The sequence below is a fragment of the Eucalyptus grandis genome, chromosome 9 (assembly GCF_016545825.1).
Source record: "Eucalyptus grandis isolate ANBG69807.140 chromosome 9, ASM1654582v1, whole genome shotgun sequence".
Classification (NCBI taxonomy): Eukaryota; Viridiplantae; Streptophyta; class Magnoliopsida; order Myrtales; family Myrtaceae; genus Eucalyptus; species Eucalyptus grandis.
The window spans coordinates 27,698,951-27,724,484 of record NC_052620.1 but is presented as its reverse complement, the minus strand read 5'-3'; the positions used below and the strand labels follow the sequence as shown (position 1 = coordinate 27,724,484).

The following is a 25,534-nucleotide window of genomic DNA, read 5'->3' as shown; positions in this document are numbered from 1 at the left end:
GTGCAGCACTGCAGACGATCAGCAAATGCCCTAGCTGGACCGGGCTGCGAAAAGCCCACGGGCGAGGTTCACTCTCTGCGCGAATTGGGCCTCTGCTCCTCCTCCCTTGTTGTTAGATCTAATTTGTAATGAAGCCCTGTTAGCGGGTTGTACTCTTTTCCCTACTTAATGAGGAATATCGTATATCTTCTGACCAAAAAAAAAAAAAAAATAGACTTGGCTCTTTGATAAAAAGAGAAAAAGAAAAAAGACTTGGCTCTAAATCGAAATAAGTTTCTCAAATTATAAAATTTGAAATCGATCTGACTATGGTCCAATCACGATCCTAGTCCAAAATTATGCTCACCCCGAACACATCATCACATCATGGTTCTTGTCAGTTGTCACGTGGGAGCGGATTCCAGCTCGCCTCCTCTCTCTCTTTCTATCTCCTCTTTCGCACATCAGAAAAATCAAAGGCACCTGGAGAGCTTTACCATCCCACCAGAAACCAGTGCCCGCCCAGTCTCGCCTTCTCCGCTTACCCCTCTTCCTCATCTTCCACCATGGAGCTCAATCGCAGAAGCCTCCTCCTCCTCCTCCTCCTCCTCCCCTCTCTCCTCGCCCTCATACTGCTCGCCTCCTCCGCCGCCGCCGCCGCCGATGGCCACGACGACGACGACTCGATCGTCGCCAGATTCCAACGCTACCTCCGAATCAACACCGCCCAGCCCAGCCCCGACTACGCCCAGTCCACCGACTTCCTCCTCTCCGAGGCCAAGTCCCTCGCGCTCGAGGGCCGCGCCGTCGAGTTCGTCCCCGGCAAGCCCGTCGTCCTCCTCAGGTGGCCCGGCTCCGACCCCTCCCTCCCCTCCGTCCTGCTCAACTCGCACACCGACGTCCAGCCGGCCGAGGACGGCAAGTGGTCCCACCCGCCGTTCGCCGCCCGCGCCGACGCCGAGGGCCGGATTTACGCCCGCGGCTCGCAGGACATGAAGTGCGTGGGGATGCAGTACCTGGAGGCCATCCGGAGGCTCAAGCGCTCCGGGTTCGCGCCCCTCCGCGACGTCTATCTCTCGTTCGTGCCCGACGAGGAGATCGGCGGGCACGACGGCGCCGCCAAGCTCGCGGAGTCCGATGAGCTCAGGGCCATGAACGTCGGCATCGTTCTTGACGAAGGTAAATTGATTTTCGCGTTCGAGCTTATCAGGTTTTACATTGTCGTCGGGGCGAAAGTCATGTCATTTGAAATCAATGAGAAAATCTAGTTGACTTCAGGACACCGGTTGACTGTAACTTGAAAAGGTGATTAATTTTTGACTGTTGAATTTTTTAATCCGAAGGAATCCTCATACTTTACTCAAAAGTAATATCTTGGAAAGCATTAGTTTCTATGTTGGATTAGAAATAGCAAGTGCTATTAGGACATCGGCGAATAAAACCTCTGCGAGAGAGATAATTACTCAGTGCATACATGGAGCAGATGGAAAAATAGTGTACGCTATAGTGCATATCGAGTTCTCGCCTACATTGGGGTGTTAAAATGAGAAGCCTCTGTCGATTTTTCAAATGCAGGGTTGGCGTCACCGACGGAATATTATCGGGCATTTTACGGAGAGAGATGCCCGTGGTGGCTGGTGATCAAGGCAACTGGAGCACCTGGACATGGTGCAAAGTTGTACGATAATACCGCAATGGAGAACTTGCTGAAAAGCATCGAGAGTGTGAGGAGGTTTAGGGCTTCGCAGTTCGATTTGGTGAAAGCAGGTCTGAAGGCTGAAGGAGAGGTTACTTCAGTTAACATGGTGTTCCTCAAGGCTGGCACTCCATCTCCCACCGTAAGTTATTTTCTCTAACACAAGCAGCAGAGCTTATGCTTCGATGAATTGGAGTTGTTACTCAGTTTGTCTATCAAAGGAACTTGGAGAGATCACTTGATGTTGCATTTACACTCGCAAATGCAATTTTAAGTCCAATGTCAGACAAATAGTATATATACTTAACATTTTCGGCTGTATTTATTACCATTAGTCTCTTTATTATAAATGAATTCCAATGTCCTATCCCTTCATTTATGGTAAAGACCATGAAGATTACTCCTGGTCCCATAAAAAGTGCGGGGACAAAACAGTGTCTGTGTGCTGCTATCTGTTCTTCTGTGGTGTCATCTGAGATCCTGCAGAACTTTTTCCATGACTTTTTTCGATTATACTTGTTAGCTCGCTGCTATTGCCCATAGATAGGATCACAGAGAGATTGGACATTCAACAATATGCATTGTCTTCACTCAAGTTGTCTGAGTGATTCTCGCTAGCGACTTTGGTAACAATTGGACATTCAACAATATGCATTATGTGTACTTTTTATGGAAGGTGTTGGTTGGCTGGACATATGTTCGACTTTGAGGTGTTTGCTTGAAGACAAGCTGATGCATCCTTTTGTTTGATTTCTGTTTTCTCCTTTGCCAGGGTTTTGTCATGAACTTACAGCCATCGGAAGCTGAAGCAGGTTTTGATGTGAGGGTCCCACCAACTGCTGATCCTAAAGCTTTGATGACAAGGATAGCAGAAGAATGGGCACCAATCTCGCGCAATATGACATTTGAGGTAGGGGTTGCTTCACAGTTTTTTCTCTTAATAATATCTCTGTGCTCATGGAGGCTCAAAAATCACTGTACGTTAGTAGTGTATCTACTGGAATATTTTTCTGATTGGATTTTATGCGTGCAACAAGCTTTACAGATTTTGCTTTTTTGTCAATTACAAAATTGATTTGACATGAAAAAAGAAAAAAACTCGATATATGATTTCTAAAGGAAGAAACTGGTCCCCTTTGCCTCGTAATGATGTTGATCAGCATGCTACCTTTACTACGCGAATGAAAATATGGTTGAATGGAAAGAGTGCATGATATCACTGTGCATATCTTGTGGCTTAGATAATGAGAGGAACTGTAATAGGGGCCTAGAATTTCTTGAAACGTTAATGTCCTTTATTTTACTGCACAAAAATCTAGATAACTCTTGAAGTACCTGGAAACCTCTTTGCAAGCTATGACTTGTAATTTAGATGTTACAAGACTAATTCCATATTGGTAGGACGGTTTCATGTCTGGATATGAGCATTCCTATGGCCCTGAAAGGAGATTTCTACGAAAAATTGTTTAATTTTGAGTCACCTCTCTTTCATTTTTGACAGTCCTGAGTTCCTAAGAGTTGGGTTACAAATGAGGCCTGCTCAACCGATGTGTTGGAGACTGACCAAAAAAAAAAAAACGATGTGTTGGTGGTAGAGCCGTAGAACAACAGCATGGTCCTGCTTTAAAGCACTCTTTATCTTGCATTTACTGATATGCGTTAATCTGGAGTCGATCTTACTTATGCACGTTGGCTTAATGGGACTGAATGTTGTAAGTGTAGAGTCTGACCAATTTCTGAATTTTGGGCAGTTCAAGCAGAAGGTTTCTCCGCACGATGCGTTGGGAAATCCAATCCTCACTGCCACAGACAGCTCTAATCCCTGGTGGGCATTGCTAGAAGAGGCTGTCAAGAAGGCTAACGGAAAGCTCGGGAGTCCTGAGATATTTCCCGCCTCGACGGATGCTCGCTACTTTCGGGATCTGGGTTTGCCAGCAATTGGCTTCTCCCCCATGGCTAATACTCCTGTCCTGCTTCACGACCATAATGAGGTGAAGTGCCAGCACTGAGCTATTTTCTCAAGCCTCCGTCTTTTTACCTTGCTCATGGTACCCTTTACAATGCTCATCGATTCCCTTCCCTTTGCAGTTCCTCAGCAAGACCGAGTATCTGAGAGGAATTGAAATCTACGAGTCCATAATTAAGGCCTACGCATCACATGCCGGACCGCCGGGAGATGGGGGCTCTAAAGACGAGTTATGATGACCCAGCCACGAACCTCCGACGGTCAGATAAATTTCCGGAGCCCTCATCTTTCTGTCTCTCATGCTTGTAATGTAATGTAACAGCCGAATAAAAACGAGAGAATACGTCGACAACCAGCCCAATCAGGTGACCGAGTACTTAGGGCCGGACCTCCGCCGTCGTGCGGAGCACATGTTGTAGAATAAACTTCAACAGACCCTCTTGTGGTTTAACTATCATGTAGCTTGTGATCTCTCTGGTTACATATCCTGATTACATAAACCTGCTCGTCCTCCGTTCGGATCACGATCGATTTTACCTCTACTTTTATTTCTTTCTTTATGCTTTTTTTTTTTAGTTGTACTTTTTTCTGCAAATCTGAGAGCATCTACAAAATTTTAGCCGTAAGGCATCTAAAATGGTTGAAACTTTACGAATAACCCTTAAAAATACACAGGTACATTTTTATTTCGAGGTTTGCGAACGGAAGGCACGTAAGACAGCAAAAAGAACAAAAAAACAAATTGAGATGGGGCTTTGAGAGGAGGAGAAGCCAACCAAAACCACAAACTCGAATATTTTTTCCGACTTATTTGGAAAGAAAATAATTATGGCCAAAAATGAAAACTCATTTTCAAAAAACAAAAGAAAATAAATAAAAAAAAAAAAAAAAAAATGAAGGGAGAGAAATGCAGAAGCAAGCTGCAGCAGCTGTAAGCTGTAGCAAAAGGCTTGAGAAATTCGTTCCTCCTTGTTCACGCAATTCTCTCTCTTTCTCTCTCTCTACACGGCGCGTTCCTCTTGCTTTCGATATCGCTGAAAGGGCGCCGCAGCCACTTCCATCCCTGTAAAATCTCCATCGTCCCTTCTTCTTCTTCTTCTTCTTCCTTCTTCGATACCCTTTTTGTCGTCCCATCGATTCTCGCCCCCCGTTCTCGTCCGCCATGGACTCCGCCGTCTCGTCCCCATCCTCCCGGTCCTCTTCGTTCGGTGAACCGATCCGCACGTCTCTCTTCTGCTTTCCATCTCCGCATCCGCATTTCCCGCCGTCAAGTTATCGTCAAGAAAGCGAAAACGGCGGTAATCGGTCCGCTTTGATTGCGCGAGATTTCAGTTGCCTCCCAGTGTTCCGGCGTCCTCTCTTGCGCGCGCGCGCGGTGAGTGAAATTCGTGATTGGATGATTACGTCGGCCGCACACGCTCGCCGTCGCTGTTAATGGGTTGGAGCTTCGGCGCGTCGGTCTTTACTTTTTCGAGCGGAAGATCGAATTTTTAATCTTTCGTTGACGTTTTTTTTTTTTTCATTAGGACAGCCCAATTCCTTATATCTATCCGTGTTTTCCTGTCTTTACAGTGTCTGAGAATCGGAACGACTCGCCACCCACCCGTATTCGACGGAACGATTTAGTTGGGATCTTGCTTTCGTATAGGTTGGGAGAGATATGTCTCTGAGGATAAAGGCGGTGGTGGACAAGTTCGTGAATGAGCTGAAGGAAGCCCTGGATGCTGACATTCAAGACCGCATCATGAAGGAGAGGGAGATGCAGAGTTACATCGAGGAACGCGAGCGTGAGGTTGCCGAGCGTGAAGCTGCTTGGAAGGCCGAGCTTTCTCGTCGCGAGGTAACTGTTAGCACAACCCCTCTGTTAGTCTGTCATTGGTAGACTGTGATTGCAAACAGCCTATACTAGCGTAATAAGGGAGACGGTTTGACTGTTTAGTGTTAGGTAATCCGGTGATTCAGAGTATTTTACGGTAGGTATATTTGCATTGTGATGATGCTATAATAGGATGGCCATTTGCATTATTCCTTGGAAGAAGATGATGAGAGCAGATGGTGGTTCATCTGTGATCCCTAGTAGTACTTTAGTTTGCATGACTGATTACCATGAACTGGGTGAGATTTATATTTGTTTCCTGTCATGAGTTCCCAACAAATTATTGGGAAAGTTGCACCGCAGTCTGAGCAAGTGAATATTGATATCATGGTGTCTTTACACCGTTCATTGTACTCAACTGCTGAGCATCCGTTTTTACCCTTGCCGTTTGAGGGGTTCATGCCTACTTCTTGTTCCTATCGGGCAATGGGGTCATTAGTTTGATTATGAATTGTCTATGAACTTCACTATGTTATTTCTATATTGTCTGTGCTCAGCTGTGGTGCATCCTACAAACTTACCAGTTCCTCATCAAAGTTAGATCTTAAGATGCCTTGGAAAAGCTATAAGTATGAATGACATATAAGTAATTCCTGGTGTCCTGTGTAGTCATTGCAAACCTTATTTTATTTCTGAACAAAAGAGTTTCATCTACCACGTCTTCAAGGCGATGGCGTCTTATGAGTAGGATTGTTCAAGTTCAAACACTCGCATGTCATTCCGCATATAGAGTTGTTCAAGTCAGATAATAGAGACACTGCCAACATTTGAAGTCTTCATTTTTGGAAATACCAATCTGCTATCAGCAGCGCGCTGTGTGTTCTCTTTGGTAAACCATTCAATATCTTGATATGAACTGCTTCGTGAAAGTAATGTCTGTGCACATTGCTCAACCATCAGGTCATGGATAGTCTGCTCAAGTTTTCTAATGTTTTGCTAGCAAGTTGTTTGGTTCATTGATCTCATATTGATTCCTGCCCTGGGATTTGGTTCTGGATTGATCTATTATCCTTCATGAAGCTATACTTGATTCTTGCTGGCGGCATACAAACTTTTGACCTGATGCTCATTTCAGTTTTTTAGCACAAAAGAAAGAGTCTTTCTGAGTTTGTCTGATAACTTGCCTGTCAGTTTCTTTTTAGGTTCGGTTGCATTATAATAGTGTGCTTGATCCCTTTTTTTACCTTGTGTGAAGAGAGGAACAATATTTATAAGTGTTAAGCGTTAATACCTTATCTATTCCAGGCAGAAATCGCCCGACAAGAAGCAAGACTGAAAATGGAGAAAGAAAACCTCGAGAAAGAGAAGAGTGTTCTGATGGGTACCGCATCTCAAGACAATCAAGATGGAGCTCTTGAAATCACTGTGAGTGGCGAGAAGTATAGATGCCTCAGGTTTTCCAAGGCTAAGAAATGAGGCCTTCAAATGAGAATCCCTACGCATCAGGAACAAAGATGTTCTGCCATTTGAAGCCATAGCGATAAATTGCTCACATGGGAACTTGTCTCTAGATTGGCATTGTTCATGTACAGTGGTTTCTCATCCACAGAATTGGTAATGTTTCTTGAAGCATGGTTGCTGAATGTTATTTCTCAGGAGTCAAGGGAAGGTGGCGCGAAGGCCTGAACAATGCAATGCGCCATTCCTGTCATCTTCTTATGAAGCCGAATCTTCCATTGCCGAATCTTCAACTCCCGAAAAAAAAGTATGCAGCTTTTTAAGTAAATGGCCTATCGTGACTTCATAAGGAGGCAAGGGCGACGGTCTCTTCCAATAATTTCAGTTCGTTAGAAGAATGAAATATTTACTGATGCACCCCAACTACATTCATATGTATAGAATACATATATAATTTTTCACATGAGAATACCATTTGGATAGCCACGAGACCTAAATGAATTTTGGCATCGAACAGAAATAGAAAAAAAGTAAACGAATAAAAAATAAACGAAACATGTTTGGTAAATTTGGATAATTTTTTTATTTCTTTTATTTTTTCTATTTTTTTCTTATTTTTCCTTTTTTTCTTTTTTTCTTTTTCATCTCTTAAAAAGAACAAGTTATCAAGTTGTGTTTCGATTTGTGTTTTTTTTCTTTTTATTTAAAGCTTTTTTGTTACCTGGAACAAAAAAACAGAAAAACTGTTTAAAAACAAAAAAAAGAAACGCAAACAAACGGGGCCTAAGTTGCATTTTTTTTCTTTTTATTTAAAGCTCATCTGATAAGCGACAAGCTTATGCAATTACCAAAGTATATGCGTTCACTTGGATTATGATAGGAATGGCGTTAAAACTCAGGAGTATGAATTATCATCCCATTGTTAAATTTTAATATTAATATCAAAATGTATTTTTTGTATTTAGTTTAGATAGCTGATATTTGTTTTAACTATGTAGTTTATGATTAAACAGTATTATGGAGCAATAAAATAAAACAAAAAAACCTACAACTAGAAGTCAAACATTACAAACGTTGAAAATGATGGATGTTAACATAAGATTTAACCTGAAATTGCTTTTAATTAAGAAACGTTTAGGTAAAACTATAACAAATCAAATCATTCTATCGTTTATAAATAAGAAAATAATAAATGAACATATCCAGCCGAGACCTAAGTAATCTTTTATACTGTCTTCTAAGTGCGTTCCAAGTGCTCTGTAAAGGATTCCATTAAACTACGATCAACATTATACGATACAAGCCTAGTTGGACTTTACATTTTATAATGACAAGGCAAAGAGGCAAAGACACAGAGCGGCAACTGCTCTTATAACGCTGGTGTGAGAAGCCAGGGCAGAAAAGAAGTGCTTTATCAAGATCTGCTTTTGAACTTATCTTAAGACTCGGATTGCCTAATATTTGCTCAATCTAACACCATTGGTGCCAAATGCCGGCATCACCAATAAAGAGCGACGGCAGGAAAGATAATCAATGACAATCGATGAACGCCTCATAGTTCCAGCTTTAATTACCCAAAAAAAAAAAATGCAGGCTACACGTGAAAAAATAACTCATCTTCTTGCTTTCTACTCCACACACGTGAGGGTTACAGGAGGTAGTCTTTGCTCTGGGTAATCTGATTCTTTTACCTAATAATTCAATATACCCAATGAAAAAATCATGATTAAGGATTAGGAAGAATTGCAGAAGACGCCGAAGAGCACGATCTTGTTTGATAGACAGAGAAGACAATTGATCAAGGCCTCGTAGTTTTAGCTTTAGCAACCGAAAAAAATTGCAAGCTACACGTCAAAAAATAATTAATCTTCTTGCTTTCTACTCTACACACATATGAGAGTTACAGGAGGTAATCTTTGCTATAGGTAATCTGATTCTTTTACCTAATAATTCAATATACTCAATAAAAAAATCATGATTAAGGATGAGGAAGAACTGCAGGAGAAGCCGTAGAGCATGATGTTGTTTGGTAGATAGAGAAGACATTACTATCTTCGTGGCTTCCCGATAGAGTGCAAGTATACCGAGACAGAGACAACGCTGCGAATATACAGATAAGAATTAGAACATTAACTGAAGAAGCACTCAGGTTCTTATTATAAGATGGGGTTTTCCTTAGTCCATGTCATTGTCACCACCTCAAAAATGAAGGTTACTAACACCTATTTACAACATATAAAAAATTACTGTCACGAGATAACATTCGGTGTTTTTTAAGCATGGGATCATAGCAGATGCCCTTTGTGAGTGTCTTGACATATGCTGGTGCAAACAGTAGTAGAAAATGCATTATTAAGAGTTCTGTTCACTGTTCGATCCTTCTCAACCACCAACTATGCTAACAAAAGCCAGGCAGATTCTTAACGTATGGCAATTGAAGAATAGGTGAAAGTACAATTCAGAATGTGACAAACAAGAAATAGGACATGAATAGAGGTGAAGAAGAGAATCTTACGTTGAACCAAGGAAGAAGGCAAGGGACAGATGAAAGCGAAAGAGAAAGACAGAAACAACGGCTGTCAGAAGCATTGCCACTGATGTAGAATAAACCTGCTCATTTGAAATTTATAAAAATTAGTTGGAACTCTCCAAAACAAGCACAAAGAGTGTGAGTCAGTCATTTGCAGTACACTAACTTACGATCTATGGAAACCAACACCCATCATCTTAATCATTTAGTGATTATGTTACTTAGGAAACATACTGAAAAAGCTCATTCTAGCTTATCAATACATAAAATCAAGGTGGTGTGTTTAAAGAAATCCGGTGACAATCTAGCATTGCTTGATTTCCTTTGATTGAAAAATGCCAGATAATGGGCAAGAAATGCCACCGTGGTTTATACACTTTTAATGACGCAGGAGACTTTTCAAGAGTTTACTCAAGTTATTAGCCAATAAACCTTGGCGAATATTACATGCATATTAAGTACTAAGAATATAAACTCATGTTTGAACAGTGAAATATGAAATGCACAAAATGTTGACAACGAAAAAGAATATGCCACAATGGATTCTAATTCACTTGTCGACGCAACATGCAATAGACGTCGTACCTTCACAATATTGTCTGCATACTTCATCACCATAGACACAGCGATGCCACTGTTTACACACAGCAAAAAAAAAACTGTAGATCAATTTAACTCAAAAAGGAAAAGGTTTGACCACATCTGGATTAGAATGATATTGAGATCACATCTACATCCATGCAAAAGAGAGAAAAAGAAACAAATTTTTCTGTTTTGGTCTGTGATATTAGAAAACAGACAGAAGAAATAAAATTGTATACTAAAATTGCTAAGACAAATTCAGAAAACATTGACATGACAATAGCTACAACATATGAGTGAATGATGCTCCCCAAAAATGGGACAGTGACCTTAAAGTTTGATTGGTCAATTCAAAGCTAAATAGTCCGCTATGAGAAGCAGAACTTTAATTCCAAAAGAATACCTCAGTGCATGATTGAGAATCATGAGAGTTGTAATCAAAGAGTATCCATGGAAAAAGCCCCTGAAAGTTCAAAGACGAAAGCAACTACTTTCAATGAAGCATCAGTAGTGCAGCATTTCAACGCTAGAATGCACCAGAAAACTATTCTTCAACGACGTTGAGGTTAAAGGTGCAATCTTAGACATAAGTGCAGATAGGAAGGCTAAATTACTTGTTCGCAACTGCATCGAAATCCTGGATGACTATTGCAATAGCATTGAAGATCATCCCGAATATATACAGCCAGAAGTTCTGCACATTTATGTTTCTAGAAGGCCGCTTTTTCATTATAGCCTGCAAAAGAGGAATATCTGAATCAGCATCAAAGCATATGTAGCATATCACTTCCTTTCGTTCCAACAAATCCAGAATGAAAACATTATGCATCTCAAGCAAACATAATTGAATGCATTTATATAACATCCTGGTCGGATTGTACAGAACCAACAGATATGCTTTGATGAAGCAAAGTCCAGAAACTTTAAGATCATACACAACATACCTCAGTGTAGACTCCAGCAAACCCACTAAGAAGTGCCATTACCTGAGAATAAATTGAGAAAAGTGAAGGCCAGACTTACTAAAATAAACAATGCTTTTCTCCCCTTAATTCCTTATTCAGCTCTATCCAAACTAAATGTCAAGAGGATAAAAATAGAAGCCAGCAACTTACAATTGCCATTATCCAACCTTGAACCGGAGTTTCAAGAACACGATCTGAGCTGCACAGGGTTTTGATCACCAGAGACATCATGAAGAATCAATTCGTTGGTGTTTTAAAGTTCTCTAATGAAAGCATATACTATAAAATGAACAGAGGCGACAATATTTGGAAACTACAGCCAGTGAATAAAGGCATATGGAGATCTTAATCTACTTCGTAGCCATTTCACCAGCACAGGTAGTTAATTACAAAAGATTACATGACCAGGCCTAGGAAGAATTTTGACATAACACATGGTCTAGCAAACTACAGCAAGAAAAAGATATGAGAGGAAGGACAAACTCACTTTGAGTTCAATTGTGCTGTAGTGCAGCCTGCACAAAGGAGAACAAAGGCTGCCCACTGAATCTCGCTCAATCTGAGATGAATGAGCCACTAGATTACAATTCTTCGTTGAATAGCCACAATTGTGAATATTGACTATTGTGAATATTGACTACGTACAATCTGCCCCTTTTTATGGTTTATGTTATTTAAAAAAGTAATTTTTTGTGCTTTACTGTTTGCTTGTGTCATTCATTCACGATGGTTCTGGCAAACCAACATACTTCCCACAGAAAAAGACAAATAAGCTCTTCTTTGGAACCTATTATCCTTTACGCAATTGACATAAACACACTTCTCATAGAAAAGAATAACCATGCAAGTCTGTAAAGATGGGCTTACTCTCTCTTAAGTATGATCCTGTATAAAACACCAGTGCTTATAATATTCAGGTTCTTCAGTATTTGATATCCAGGAGCATTCACGTATGCAAAGATATAATACTGCCAGAGAAATTGAATTGTAATTGCAAATAATTAAGTAGGGAAGAAAGATTAAATCAATGTCACCACCAATAAAAACTGAACAGAGCACAACAACTGACCTGAAGCAAATTCTTGATAAGGTAAAGAAACGCAGGAATTGGATAGACAATGACTTCGTTCAATGTTGTACTCAATCTACGCCAGATAGAAAGAAGAAGAGAATGACTTCACCAAACTTTCATTACAGCAATGAAAAATGTTAATCGATATAAGTGATTAGAATCATAAACACGGTAAACAACTTCTAGATGAGATCTTCCTGAAGATCTTCATAAACAGAGACCATTAAGCAACACTAATATCGCACCATCCAAGTGAGATACATTGTGAAATCATCTCAAAGAGATATTAATAAGATGCTTAAAAAACACATACAAAAAACAGAAAAATCAACAGCACGATAACCATGCTAAATATCTTTTTTATTTTCGGACAAGCTCCTATTGATTAACTTCTAGAGAATGAGTGAGAAAGTAACCTGTTATCTTCGGTAACCCCTTCTGTTTTCCATATTCTTGCCAAGGCAGCAAGTGACAAGGCACATTTTAGAGTCTCCACCTGACTCCAACAAACAGTAAAGAGTTTAAAGTATACTCATACATATACCCACTCCTGTGATATTTCCACTTACTTATGTTGGACATTTCATCACAAGGTTTTGTTAAATTTCAGAAGGATTGTTCTCGTCATGAAATCAGAAGGTACCGATGTAATCTCACCATGAAATTTGCAGTGGTAACACTGTACTCGTACTTCCCAGCTCTCTTGGACCAGACAATGAGGATTGCTTGTGAACTAGTAAGAATTGTCAATGCAAATGTGACGATTGTCCTATCCCCATAGAAAAAAGACTCAGCCATCAGTACTTTCTTGCCAAAACCCAAAAAAGAGGTGATCTACAATAGTATAACAGAGAAAAACAAGTGTTCGCACTTGCGCTTCCACTTAGATCGGTCACTTGAGCTGACTCCGAAGGCAGCCAAGGGCTTCAGTGAAACTGCATGATCAGTAGAAAATTATCATATCGTCACGCCAAAATAAGATTTGCAGAACGCAGATGCGTGGAACCCGAAAGAAAACATTAGATAAATTACCCATTAAAAGCTGCATCAAGTTCAAGGGTGGGCTTTAACAGAAACGTACCGCCTGAAATAGCTTTTCCTCGCAGGCTTTCTACGTCTTCTTCATTGGTGTCTCCATCTTGATCCTAAAAATCACACCAATTCACACAATTTCAGCTAAAATTCAGGGACACGAGCTTCGCGGAATTGAGCGTTTCAGACAAGATTGCAGAATTGGCCAGCCACACACGGGAATCGAGAAGAACTCAAGCTTCGCGGAACATGAAAACCACGAGCATTTTCAAGGCAGGAAAAATTTTCTGCAAGCCAAATCGACGTCGAGTAGACGCGACTCGATTGCAGGAGAGTTGCAAACAAAACTCGAAAAGGGACGCGTTCCAGCTAGTCGAGGATCAATGCCGCGATCAATACAGCCAAAGCGCGCGGCAAACCTCAAAACTTCCCAAAGGAGAGGAGGAAGCGGACTCGACGCTATCGCGATCTACTTTACAGCGACGAAATCCAGCTCGTTCGACTCAGAGAAAAAGATGCGATGACCGCACTCGCGCACGATAAATCCTCGCATCCATCCGCGACACAACGACACACGACAACGACGACAACGTCGTACGAATGCTCGATGAGAAGATGCCTGAGGTTCGAAGCACCGACCTGGTCTTTGAGCTTCCGATACTCCATTTCCGATGTCGAATCGGGCCGCGGTTCTCTTGCGATCTCGAGCCGCCGACCGGTGCAGATCAGCTTCTTCTCCGGCGTTCGCACGCTTCACTGATCAGTGGACACAGACCGAAGAGGAAGAAGGAAGAAGGAAGAAGATCCTGCAAATGCACATCAAATTGGGTCGGACCTTATTCGACCCGATCACAACCGTTTGACGGGTTATGGGCTGGCTGGGCTGGGCTGGGCTGGGCTGGGCTGGGCTGGTGCTTGAGGCCTCTACTTACCTAATCCTATTTCTCCCCCTTCTTCTCTTTTTTTCTTTTTTCTCCTTTTTAAGTGTGATAAATATAAATACATCTTTTAGGAGTGAGTTTTACATTAATTTATTTTTAAATCTTGGGAAGCATGCGCCTTGATTCCTTTTTAATTTTTATAATTTTGAATTTCTAAAACTTCATAATATTTAATTGCTAACGTTAATTGATATGTAATTCAGATATGTGCATTAAAAGTGATATTCAAGATTCTAATAGTAGGAATTGAGTTGAAAGATAAAGAAAAATGATATCATGCGATTACTTTGATGATATCGAAATGAATCTTTGTGTGTCAATGAGGAACATGCCATGTCGGATATTTGGCACCTCACCGCATCTTGACATTTGAGATATTCACTTGAATTTTGACTCATTATCCAATCAAACCAATGAGGTTGGCAAAAAAATCTCGTGAATGCATTAACTAAAATAAGCTCTATTCACTACCATATAAAAGAAAGTTAAAGAAACAAATCAATCGTTTTTTTAATTATTCAGAAAATCAATGGCTCCTTTGCTTGCCATGCCGTGAAAAAATACTCTAGATTGGAGGTTATTTGTTTTTGCTCTAAGCCAAATCAATAAATTAGCTGCAAAATTTCACATTGAAAGAAAAATAAAATTTGGGTTCGTAGAAGTCAGGAAATTCTTCAGGGTGACTTCAAAATCACTGTATTTGTGTATTTTGAAAATGCGAGATACTTCACATTATTTTTTCGATAATTTGGTATTTGACTTACTCAGAAGTTCGATTAAAAATTCTAAAATCATACAAAATGTCCAAAAAAAAATTAAAAGGGAAAAGAAAGAAGGACACCCAGAAAAAAATGATTTAAAATATTTTTATTAGTTTTATAATTACGATTGCTAAATGAGCGCATGTGATGCTTAATGATTGGGAACTACCCTCATCTACGACGCAACTACGATTGGGCGACAGGTAAATTTCACGAGCCTCCCATGTGCTTTGGCAAGCAATCATGGACACTTTTGGAGGCTCCCCATGTTGGGTTTTATTTATTTATTCATTCATTATTATAAAAGAATAAAAGAAAAGTCTAACAATATAGGTGAAAAGACTCGATTAACTAAAGGCTTATGAAATATTATGAAATATCACGTAAGTCTCATGAACCAATCAAATTCAGACAATGGACATGCATAAATAATTTTAATCTAGATCAATTCACAACGAACAGGTTATTAATCTAAGGATATGAGCGCAAAAATCGAACTATCAAGAAAAACCCATGAAACCCCTTTCAGATCTGATGAATAGACTGATCATAAACCCTCGACCCAAGTGAGTAGTTTTTACTCAAATTGGTTCACGAGCATACGATGCAATCAGAATGATGAACTTTTCAATTCTCAAATAAAAAGCCCCGTCGCATTTCCTAACCGACCCCACCTTCTTCCGGGACTTCCGGGGCGTTCTACCAGTTATCTCCGAACAAAAAATTGTCGTATTCATCCGCGAAAACTTTATTTCTTACAAGGCTCATAATCAACTCCATAAGCTCAATTATACTTTTGCCCTACACGACGACGGACTTGCGCCAACGCAGGGGCAAAGCGGACAATTCAATACGTTTCCCACGGCGTAACTTCGCAGGAAGCATTAGCCAAAAAGTAAATTCCGCTAAGCTCCGATTAAAGAACGATTTGACCGTTTGATCATCATTTTCATCTCTTTTTGCCTCGTCATTGCTATTTTCTTTTTTCTTTTGGCAGTGGACAAAGAATCGTGCCACGACGCGACCCATGATGCGCCATCTCATGATTTCCGGGAGACGCGAAGATATTTTCTCAAATTATTCCAATTCCCTCTCTCCACCAATTAAGGGCTTTAAAAATAAAAAATCCGCCGACATTAATCAACGAGCGGCGAGCGCTCGGTTCGATTTTTAACGTTAACAGCGTTCACATCTTTCTTTTTTAACAGCAGGGGCCGGATGTCGCCTGGAAAATTACGGTAATGACACCGTGATTTTCACCGGCCGTCGGACCTTTGACAAGTCTCTTCCCGTTCCACGTAATACGAGCGGTGGGCCCCACGTGCCCCGGCCACCACCACCACCACCGCACCGCCTGCCTGCCTGCCTTGTTTCCACGCACAAAGGCGAATAAAAACCAGCCTGTGATGCAGCTGCCATCGCCATTTCTCTCTCTCTTCTTTCTCTCTCCTCCATAGCCATTTCTCTCCGTTCGTCGTCTTCCCATCTTCTGGTGCGAGTAAAGGTACGCAGGGGAAGGGCCTCCGTCTAGACAGAAGCCCACGATGCAGAAGCGGAGCTTCATCCCCAACCTCGGGTCCGCCGCCCCGTCCCTGCCGCTGTCCCAGAGAGCGGAGCACCACCAGGACGGCGGCCTCGACACCCTCCAGCGGGGGCTCCGCCGCCGGCTCTCCTCCCTGTCCCTCAAGATCCAGCCCGCGGCCTCCTCCTCGTGGGACCTGCTCCGCCGCACCAGGTCCGTCTCCTCCATGGGGGCCTCCGCGGGGGGGTCCATCCGGAAGTGGTGGGACTGGGGCTGGTCCTGGATCATGTCCCGCAAGCCCGTCTTCGCCCAGGATCTGGAGATGAACGAGGAGGAGACCAAGGCCATCGGGTCCCACAACCGGGGGAGCTGGAGGCACGTGTTCTACAAGGTCCGGTCCGAGATCCGGCGGCTCGTCGGGTCGGACAACAACGTCGGCCTCCCCCAGACGTGTCGGTACGATCCGGTGAGCTATGCCCAGAACTTCGACCACGGCAGGAGATCGCCGTCGGTCGTCGAAGCTTATTGATCGATTCGAGGCAATGCCATACCGAGAGAGCTTGTAAGGGAGATCGAAGAAGAGCGAGGAGGAGGAGGAGCAGAAGAAGGAGAAGGAGAAGAGATCCAGAATTGACGGAATAAAAGACCCCAAGATCCAGAACCCAACGGACCAAGTTCCCTCTTTTCTTCTTCTTCTTCTTCTTCTTCTATTTCTTGCTGTCACAGTGATTGTTTCATGTGTTTATTCTTTTCTTGTTTTCTCATTTCTTTCCCTCTCTCTCTCTCTCTCTCTTCATGTTGGTGATGTTGATGAAAAAGATTGCTCTTTTTTTTACTTCCTTCTTTTTGTTCCCTTTGGGCCTGTAATTAGAGACCAAACTGAGAATGTGTTATATTAAATCAAAGTTGGCTTCTCCCTATGGAAGTCGGATTCATAGTATTGCAGAATAAAGAACCGTTCTTGTTGTCGTCATTGTCGCGGGTCTCTCTGGATTTAGCAACCTCTGTTCTTCCTCTGCTCAAACCTCGCGTCAGGTCACGAACGCCTGGAGACGAACCCACATCGCGGAGACCAGATCTGCGAGCAAGCCTCGTGTGAATTACATCGCAACGCATTTAGAAACTTCCAATGCCGAAAAATCAACAGTGAGGCCATGGTTGCACGCGCTCGTTTGAGGTCCCCATCTTATTCGAGGTGGCGGGTCGCGATCTGGTAACGAGGGGAAATGGAGGGAGGGAGGTGAGCTCATCACGTTGACCACTGACCCGACCGCATCCTCGAGATCCAACAACAACAGCAGCTGCAGCATCCGCGAGCGAACGAGGTTGCTTCGCGCGCACCAGCCTGCCCCTGTTACCCTTGGCGTGTCGGTGACAGGTCGATCGCTAGAAGACTAGAGAGAGAGAGAGATGCCAATCATCGCCAGCTTGGTTGATGTGATGTCAAAAGAGGGAAAAGAAAAAAAATCATTTCTTTTTAATTTTCGACTTAATTTTCTCTCTTCAAGATCAAATCTTAGGGATAATTATTATAAAGGTAGCACCTAAAATTCGCGAGGAGAGTAAAATAGGGACACGTGGGGGAGTAAGTGAACCGGAACGGCGTAAAATCGATAAAATAAGATACGTTCTTAGCAACAGAAAAAAGATACATGAAAGTTAATTCCACGTAGGACAAATTTGCTTTGCTGGAATTATTATTTTTTATTTAAAGAAAATAGAGAAATATAAATCGAGAAAACGACAGGATCGTAGGGGGCAAGCGAGCTACTCGTTTGCCTCCAAGTCGCATTTAAAGCGTCGGTGCACGGCGGGGACCGAAGGTCATTATGGCCATTTCGCATTCCTCGAAAAAATACAAGATAGAAAAAAAAAACAGAAAACAATAAAGGAGAGGTTAACGGCCTGTTTGGCAATGTGCCAAACAGTGCAAGATTCTAATTTTTTGTTATCAGAATCAATTTGGGACGAGAATCGCGTTTGGTAAATTTTTTGTTCCTTTGTTCTCGGGAACAGATTGGGAAGAGAATTGAGAATAAAAAAAAAAAATATGATTCTTCGTCCGAGAATCAAAAAAAAATCAAAAAAAGTGAAACTCTCATTCTTCCCTTCCGTCATCCGCGATTTGCCGTCCGCCACCGTCTGTTGCCACCATTGCCGCCGTTCGCCATCGGTCGCCGGTGGCAGGGCCGGCCTTGCCCGGCCTCGACGAGGCGGGCCCGGCCACCGACGGGCCGGGCGAGCCTCACCGGGCGAGGCTCGCCAGTACCCGCCCGAGGCTTGCCCACCGCTAGCGAGGCTTGGCCCGGCCCGCCCGGTGGCCGGGCGGGCCTCATTGAGGTTGGGCGAGCCTTGCCCAACTGCCAGTGAGGCTCGGCCGACGAGGGCCGGCACGCTCCGATGAGCGACACCGGCCACATGAAGAAAAAGAAGAATAGGAAAAAAAGAGAAAAAAAAGAAGGAAAAAGTAAATAAAAAATATTTTAAAATCAAAAGAATTTAATTTGGAACAAAATCAATTAGCATGGTATCAAACACAATTCTATTCCCGAATAAAAAAATTTGGAGATTACTAAACGCGTTTTTTACTCAGAATCAGTTCCTAAAAATGAATAAAAATTCACAAATTGAAGGGGAACAGAATAAAAAACAATAATTTCTAGTCAGAATCAGCTCCCGAGAACAGAATCATTGCCAAACGCGCCCTAAGACTTCTCGAAGGTCGTTATGGCCATTTCACGGTCCTTCGAAAAATACAAGATAATAAAAAACAGAAAATATATAAAAGCTTAAGACTTCTTGAAATTTCGGCGATTCTTCATAATTGAAAAATTTTATTCGACGCAAAGTACCTTAAACCTTTTTGACTTTTACGAATACCGACATGTAAAATCATTTATATACGTATTTTCTCTTTTTTGATATTATAAACGTATTTTCGCTTGTTTTTTCAAACCATCGAAGAGAATATTAAAGAGTAAAAATCTTGAGAGTTATGATGTAGATAATTCCCTGTGCGTGCTGCAATATTTACTTTAAAATAGCTTCTTTTTCCGTTTTCAAAAATTTACAAGTCACTCGTTTGAATTGTATTTATCATTACAAGATATATCCAAAAATTATCCGAAACATACAAATATCGACGCATCAATTTTTATCTAGTTCCTGAAAACATAAATGACACTCGTTACGCGTACGTAATGAAAATGAATTTCGTTTTCCATAACTCTGATCACATTAGCAGCATATGATTATTTTCATACATGTATAATTGGAATGTGTATCTTAATATAGATAATTTATTAAGTTATACCCCAGTGCACATGAGAACTCCACTATCGAGGAAAAAAGGGGCAAGTTCATATTGTACATTATCGCGAAATGTGCGAATTCGACGACCGATGAAAAGTTCAAGTGACATTCGGTGAGTATCTTCTTAATAGAAAATGCTATGTAATATAATTAATTTAAACAGATATTTTACTACACAGATTATTATTATTATTAACGACAATATATCCTGTGATTAAATCCTGAACAATCATTTTTTACCAAAATAATTTCCAAATCATTAATCAATTTTCCATACAACAAACGAATCGTCAGTTCACATTTCCTCCGTGATTTCTCCATCGAATCGAGGAAAAATAAAGGAGACAAATCCAAAAACCACCACTTGTCTTTTTATTTTCGACTAATATTTCGAAATTATGAAGACATTCCTAGCAAGCATAAGATAAACCAAATATCGTAATTACCCTACTTCATTACACAGGTCCTCATAAAGAAGGAAACTGTCTCAAATCAATTATTTCTACATGCAGGAAATCAGTGCAATAGCTGTACAACTACTACAGGCAAAAGTTCACAGCACCAACGAAAAACATACACTTCTTAGCAGTTATACAGCAAAATAACAAGGTAAAAAAAAAGTACGACTCAAGCCTCGGAACCGGACGCTTGCCGGCATCACAAGCTTCCCGAGAGATAGATGTGGAGGAAGGAATTAGAATTCGCCCGCTGCTGCAACTTTTCTTCGGCCGCTCAACCTGTTCCAGAACCAGAACAAAGCTATAAGACTAAATCTGAGAAGATTGTAAACGTAGTTATTGCTGGTTCTGGATTGAGAAAGCAAGCATGTGTAGAATAATTTGTAGTCTTTCCATTGATCATCTTGTACAGAAAAGTAAAGTTCCCAGCTACGAGAAGCTACCTTAGAAGGGGTCTCCTACTTGGGAACCTGAAGGGCCCCGGGGGCAGCATCCCTCATGCTTATATTCACACTGTTTCGCATGGTTCGTCTTCCAACGCCGGCATTTCCTTTTTGCATCATTGCAACAAATTCACCGTAATCGATTCTTCCATCCTGTCATACATCATGCAAAGACCAGGGAATTCCAACATCGCGACGTCAGCAGAAGGCAAGATACCAGTTATAAGCGAACATTCCATGAGGCTACAACATCCATGAATAAGAATTCGAGATGTTACAATCACTAGTAACAAGGCAGATAAATGGAAAAGACAGGATAAGATAGTGGCCAGTCATTAGATACACAGGAGAGATTCTCATGACTTCCCCAAACTACTACTACAAAGGGATCAATTTGATTTGAACCTTTAGCCCCACTGTCTAAATCCCAGCATCCCATTAAATGTGGCATACAAACCTAGACAAATCTTTTCCTACGACCCTGCAATTTTCTTTGAACAAGCTTACCAACAAATTGTGATAAAAGAGATCATGTTAATATGTAAAATCCTGCAGTCAACACTAGTGAAGATACACAACGTCTGATCTACAGTTCCATACATTGATTTCAAGAGTCTCCATCAAGTCTTCTTTTGTTCCCTGACATGCTAATGTAGACTTCCTGAAAACTAGCTTGCAATTCAAAGAAATAAAAGCAAGGATGTTCTGCATCAGCGGTTTAAGTCGACTTACATTATCTTGATCAACTTCTTTGATGATATCTTCAAGGAAAACGTCGGTCATATTATGCTCCTCACATGCTTGCTGAAGCTCATCCATAGTAATATAACCACTTCCGTCCTTGTCAAAGTATCGGAATGCCGCAACAAGATGCTCCTCGCGTTCTAGTTTGTTAAGGTGAATTGTCGCAGCAATAAATTCCCCATAATCAATGGTTCCACTGTTGTCCACATCCGCCTAAGCAGTAAATTCATCTACTTAGAAAATGACAAAATAACATAGGTGGACAAAAATGCTAGTGGTTTTAGGTCAAGTAAAAAGGCGATCTCACATCATTAACCAAGTGACTTACGGAAGCTTTTGCCACTTCTCAGCCAGTCAGTCAGCCCCTAACTTGCCCCATTTAGTTATTAATTCACTTAAATCTCAGCCATTGCAAAGAAGAAGGCAAAAGTAGTTTGAATAGACTCAAAACATTCACATAGAAGTACAAATCTTTATCGAATCATAATTAATTCATTCTTAATAAGCATAACTAGGCTTGATGACTAAAGTATGTCCCCATTCATTCAAATTTGTCAAAGCAAACTGGGGACAACAATGAGGTATATCGAAATCCAACTAGAATGAATTTAACGAATTAAAAGGAAAAATATGAGAAACAAAAGAGCAAAGATGGAGAAAGTGATGTAAGCTATATGATCATTCAAAGAAGAGTGATGAACTTCAAAAGTATTCAGGTGTGAACCATAGACAACAAATATTTGCTTTAAAGCAAACTACTCACTGCATCCATGAGATCTCTGATCTCAGTATCTTTCATTGTGGAGCCGTATCTTCTCAGGCCGGCTTTCAGTTCATCGAATGTGATTGCACCGCTATTATCAGTGTCCATTGTCTTGAACATTTCTCTCAAACCAGCAATCTCCTCCTCCGAAAGGCTCTCAGCTATTACCTGATGGCAGCAAAGACATGAATTAGACTTAATGCTGTAGTAAGATTACTTTGAAGTTTCTGAGTGCATGCTTGAACCACTATGAATATCCATAAATGTCCTTAAATTTACTCAATCCCCCAACAAGAAGCATTTTGAAGTAATTTGATTCGAAAGGTATTTTGTGATTCTGCTTAGTTATTTATCTATTTTCTTCCTAAGGAATCTGAATAGCACTAGTATGCTGTGCCTTGAGTTATGGTAAGTATCAAAATCATTATGGTATGCATCTTTCTGCAAATGCATATCATACCCGCAAAGCCATCTTCTTCAATTTATTCATAGCAGAGAACTGTTTGAGACGGGACATGACAGCTGGATCCAGCGCCATGTCAGGAGCAACTCCACTTTTACAAATCCATGGATGACCTGAGAAATAATGTCAAGAAAATGTTAGGCACAGTGAACCAAATGTAAAACAATCATCTATGGCACATTCTATTTTCAGTCTCCCCAGTTGTTCAAACTAGAGGACAAAGGATGCAATATCTAATACAAGCATATGGCAGAGTTGCAAATTGTTCATGAAATCATAAGCCTTCAGATGATGCAAATTCTAACCTTCTAGATGCACTCTTTTGGTTAAATTCTCTGAAGAAGATACTACCAATCAACATTTTCAAACACCAATAGAATACCCTATAACTTCTACCACAAGGATTGTATTAGGTTGAAGCAAGGGATGACAGAGGGTGGAACCTTAGGACTTCTATATCCTTCTTGTCATCACCCATGTTGACTTGCTCATTAAATCGACTAGTCTCTAACTTATAACAATGCAGGCGGCTTCATTAAGCCATAAAATGCCATTTGAGAATTGTAGATGCAAAAGAGTTAACATACATAGCACTTCATGAGCAGTCATGCGTTGAGAAGGTTGAGAGCAGAGCATTCTTCGGATCAGGTCCTTCGCACTATCAGATATTACGGGCCATGGATCTGAATCAAAGTCTATGTGTCCCTTCAACACAGCATCAAATATTCCCTGCTGCGTTTCTGATATCCAGTTGGAACAGAGATTAGTGTAAGCCCATAGGATGTATATAAATAGCAATTTATCAATATCCAATAGTGTATCTTGAGTAATTAAGCAAGACAGCAGTACCTGCCCAAAATGGTGGCACACCACTCAACAATATATATAATATGACTCCTGCTGTCCACACATCCGCTTCTGGCCCATAATGCTTCAAAAGTACCTCGGGGGCAACATAATATGGGCTTCCAACAACATCAGTAAATATCTGACCTGGATCACAAAGCAGAAACTATAAATCACTACAATGCCCAGACAATTACATTGTACATGGGAAGATCTCAAATGGAAGAAATATGACAAAAGAAAATTTAACTCAGCTGAGCAAGTATAGACTAATTTATCCTGAAAGCAGAAATATAGAACTTTTCAACTCACAATGGCTCTGCCCTAAAAGCCATTTTATGCACATGCATGAAGAATAGCCAGAACGTCAACTGTTGGGAAAAAAAGTGTGGTGTGGATATAATTCTGATGGCAACAAACTAAAGCTTTTATTTTGACTGATTGCACTGCTGAAAATAGAGAGGAAAATCAAAACTTAGCAGATGGTACTCAAAAAAAAAAAAAAAAAAAAAAAAAAAAAAAAAGAAAGAAAAAACCCACTGGTAAATGCTTAGACGCCAATGGAATGTAACACGTGAACTTCTTACCTGGTTTAAAGAAAACAGAGAGCCCAAAGTCAATGGCTTTAAGAGAAAAATCATCATCCTTGTTAACCAGCAAGAAGTTCTCAGGCTTGAGATCTCTATGCATCACCCCAAGTGAATGACAAGCCTCAACAACCCCGACAATGATTTTAGTCAGCTCAGCTGCCTTCCTCTCACTGTAATGTCCCCTTTGAATAATCCGATCAAACAGCTCACCTCCAGAGCAAAGCTCCATGACAATGTGAACATACAATGAGTCCTCATAAGCACCCTTAATTGTGACAATATTCTTGTGTCCGGCCAAATGATGCATTATCTGAATCTCCCTCCGAACATCCTCCACATCCTCCTTAGAGATCAACTTCCTCTTCGAGATTGACTTACATGCGTACTCACTCCCGGTGGCAATATCAGTGCACAAATAAGTAGTCCCAAACTGCCCTTGCCCTAGTTTGCGACCCAACACATAAAGATCACGGATGTTTTCGGTCTTATGACCCAAAACAAAATAAGACTGGTTATCAATGCCTCTCCTCATGAATGTGTCCTTTTTGGCTGCACTATTAAGTTGCAAATTATTATTGCTATTATCGTTACCCTTCTTGGGCGTCTCGGCGGCGAATTCTTGAGCTACGAGCTGCTGGGAGTTTAATGTCGAGGGTGAGTAGTCGGAACTAGAATGATCAGATCGCGAGCTCTTCTTGGATTTGGACTGGTCTTGGGGCTGATCGAAGCCCTGATAATTTTTTCCTCCGAAAGATCCGCGGCATGTGTTGCCCATAAAAGACGCAATTAGCAATCCCCAGATTCACTTCACAGCCTTTTCCTCATCCAGCAATGTAATTTCAATTGCCCTGCAACTAGGGTGGGAAAGGCGGGATGGCAAAAGGCAAGTGCAATGCCCAGATCAGACACTTTAAAGATAAACTAAGGGATCCAAAAAAACTGAAAAATCTGACGTGACAGTAACTCCATATTATATCAGACTTCCAGCTCGATTTTCCTATTTCGAACGTACGAAAAAAGATAACTTTTTCAATCAAGAACATATATCCCATAAATCAACAGTCTGTGGTAAAGCAAATCTTGAAAGCAAACATGTAGAGAGAGAAAGAGAGAAGAGAGAGAGAGAGATCTGATACCTGAAGAAAAAAGAGATGAAGGGTTGGATGAATCTTGAAGCGTCCTTGGCTGCTGGGTGCTCACGTTCGACGAAGCTGAAGAAGAAGAAGACGACCAATCTTGAACGAGGCCAGGACATCAATACCCATGTTTCAATATAAGGGCTTGAATGGTCTGACAATTTAATAATCTTTCTTTTCCTTTTCCCCTTTTCTTTTTTTTTTCTCTTTGGGGGAAGGCGAGAGCAGAAGAGGGAGAAGGGTGTTGCTGAGAAACGTCGGAGGAGGGGAGTGCTGACCAGCTCACTCTCTCCCTTTCTCTCTCTTTCTCTCCCACAATCGGGCTCACGCGGCTTCACAGTTGTTTCCTCCCTCTCTCTCTCTCTCTAATTTCAAGATTATTATTAGTTCTTCTTTGAAGATTTTTGCTGCTGCCCCCGAATAATGAAGACCGTTTATCTTGTTGATTATACCATGCAA

General features: G+C 41.2%; 5 protein-coding genes across 8 annotated transcripts; 3 read left to right on the top strand and 2 right to left on the bottom strand.

The window, feature by feature from the left end:
• The first annotated feature begins 386 nt into the window (after window positions 1-386).
• Window positions 387-4,183, top strand: LOC104419053 (aminoacylase-1). The gene is made up of 5 exons (XM_010030568.3): window positions 387-1,158; window positions 1,555-1,817; window positions 2,448-2,585; window positions 3,427-3,666; window positions 3,764-4,183. The coding sequence occupies exons 1-5, from the start codon at window positions 546-548 to the stop codon at window positions 3,875-3,877; spliced, it is 1,368 nt and encodes a 455-aa protein (XP_010028870.2). The 5' UTR covers window positions 387-545; the 3' UTR covers window positions 3,878-4,183.
• A 373-nt stretch (window positions 4,184-4,556) lies between these two features.
• On the top strand, window positions 4,557-7,376 carry LOC104419052. The gene is made up of 3 exons (XM_010030566.3): window positions 4,557-5,016; window positions 5,214-5,481; window positions 6,763-7,376. The coding sequence occupies exons 2-3, from the start codon at window positions 5,302-5,304 to the stop codon at window positions 6,931-6,933; spliced, it is 351 nt and encodes a 116-aa protein (XP_010028868.1). The 5' UTR covers window positions 4,557-5,016; window positions 5,214-5,301; the 3' UTR covers window positions 6,934-7,376.
• A 1,282-nt stretch (window positions 7,377-8,658) lies between these two features.
• Window positions 8,659-13,896, bottom strand: LOC104419051 (CMP-sialic acid transporter 4). 2 transcript variants are annotated; one of them, XM_010030564.2, is made up of 15 exons: window positions 13,736-13,896; window positions 13,146-13,209; window positions 12,936-12,999; window positions 12,722-12,833; window positions 12,481-12,560; window positions 12,062-12,137; window positions 11,860-11,960; window positions 11,480-11,551; window positions 11,143-11,191; window positions 10,972-11,013; window positions 10,642-10,763; window positions 10,431-10,490; window positions 10,031-10,079; window positions 9,431-9,525; window positions 8,659-9,015 (listed from the first exon to the last, which is right to left on the bottom strand). In XM_010030564.2, exons 1-15 carry the CDS (start codon window positions 13,760-13,762, stop codon window positions 8,964-8,966), a joined length of 1,065 nt encoding a protein of 354 aa, XP_010028866.1. In that variant the 5' UTR covers window positions 13,763-13,896; the 3' UTR covers window positions 8,659-8,963. The 2 variants fall into 2 exon arrangements, with proteins under 2 accessions (XP_010028866.1, XP_010028867.1); XM_010030565.2 differs by lacking the exon at window positions 13,736-13,896 and having other exon boundaries at window positions 13,097-13,211.
• A 2,133-nt stretch (window positions 13,897-16,029) lies between these two features.
• Window positions 16,030-17,293, top strand: LOC104419050. The gene has a single exon (XM_010030562.3). It carries the CDS (start codon window positions 16,343-16,345, stop codon window positions 16,847-16,849), a length of 507 nt encoding a protein of 168 aa, XP_010028864.1. The 5' UTR covers window positions 16,030-16,342; the 3' UTR covers window positions 16,850-17,293.
• Window positions 17,294-20,028: 2,735 nt separating this feature from the next.
• On the bottom strand, window positions 20,029-25,443 carry LOC104419049 (calcium-dependent protein kinase 26). 3 transcript variants are annotated; one of them, XM_010030560.3, is made up of 9 exons: window positions 25,076-25,443; window positions 23,937-24,793; window positions 23,353-23,496; window positions 23,091-23,243; window positions 22,501-22,616; window positions 22,041-22,208; window positions 21,266-21,490; window positions 20,534-20,686; window positions 20,255-20,369 (listed from the first exon to the last, which is right to left on the bottom strand). In XM_010030560.3, the coding sequence occupies exons 2-8, from the start codon at window positions 24,712-24,714 to the stop codon at window positions 20,549-20,551; spliced, it is 1,722 nt and encodes a 573-aa protein (XP_010028862.1). In that variant the 5' UTR covers window positions 24,715-24,793; window positions 25,076-25,443; the 3' UTR covers window positions 20,255-20,369; window positions 20,534-20,548. The 3 variants fall into 3 exon arrangements, with proteins under 3 accessions (XP_039157738.1, XP_010028862.1, XP_010028863.1); XM_010030561.3 differs by having other exon boundaries at window positions 23,937-24,787; XM_039301804.1 differs by lacking the exon at window positions 25,076-25,443 and having other exon boundaries at window positions 20,029-20,369; window positions 23,937-24,714.
• Window positions 25,444-25,534: the final 91 nt, after the last annotated feature.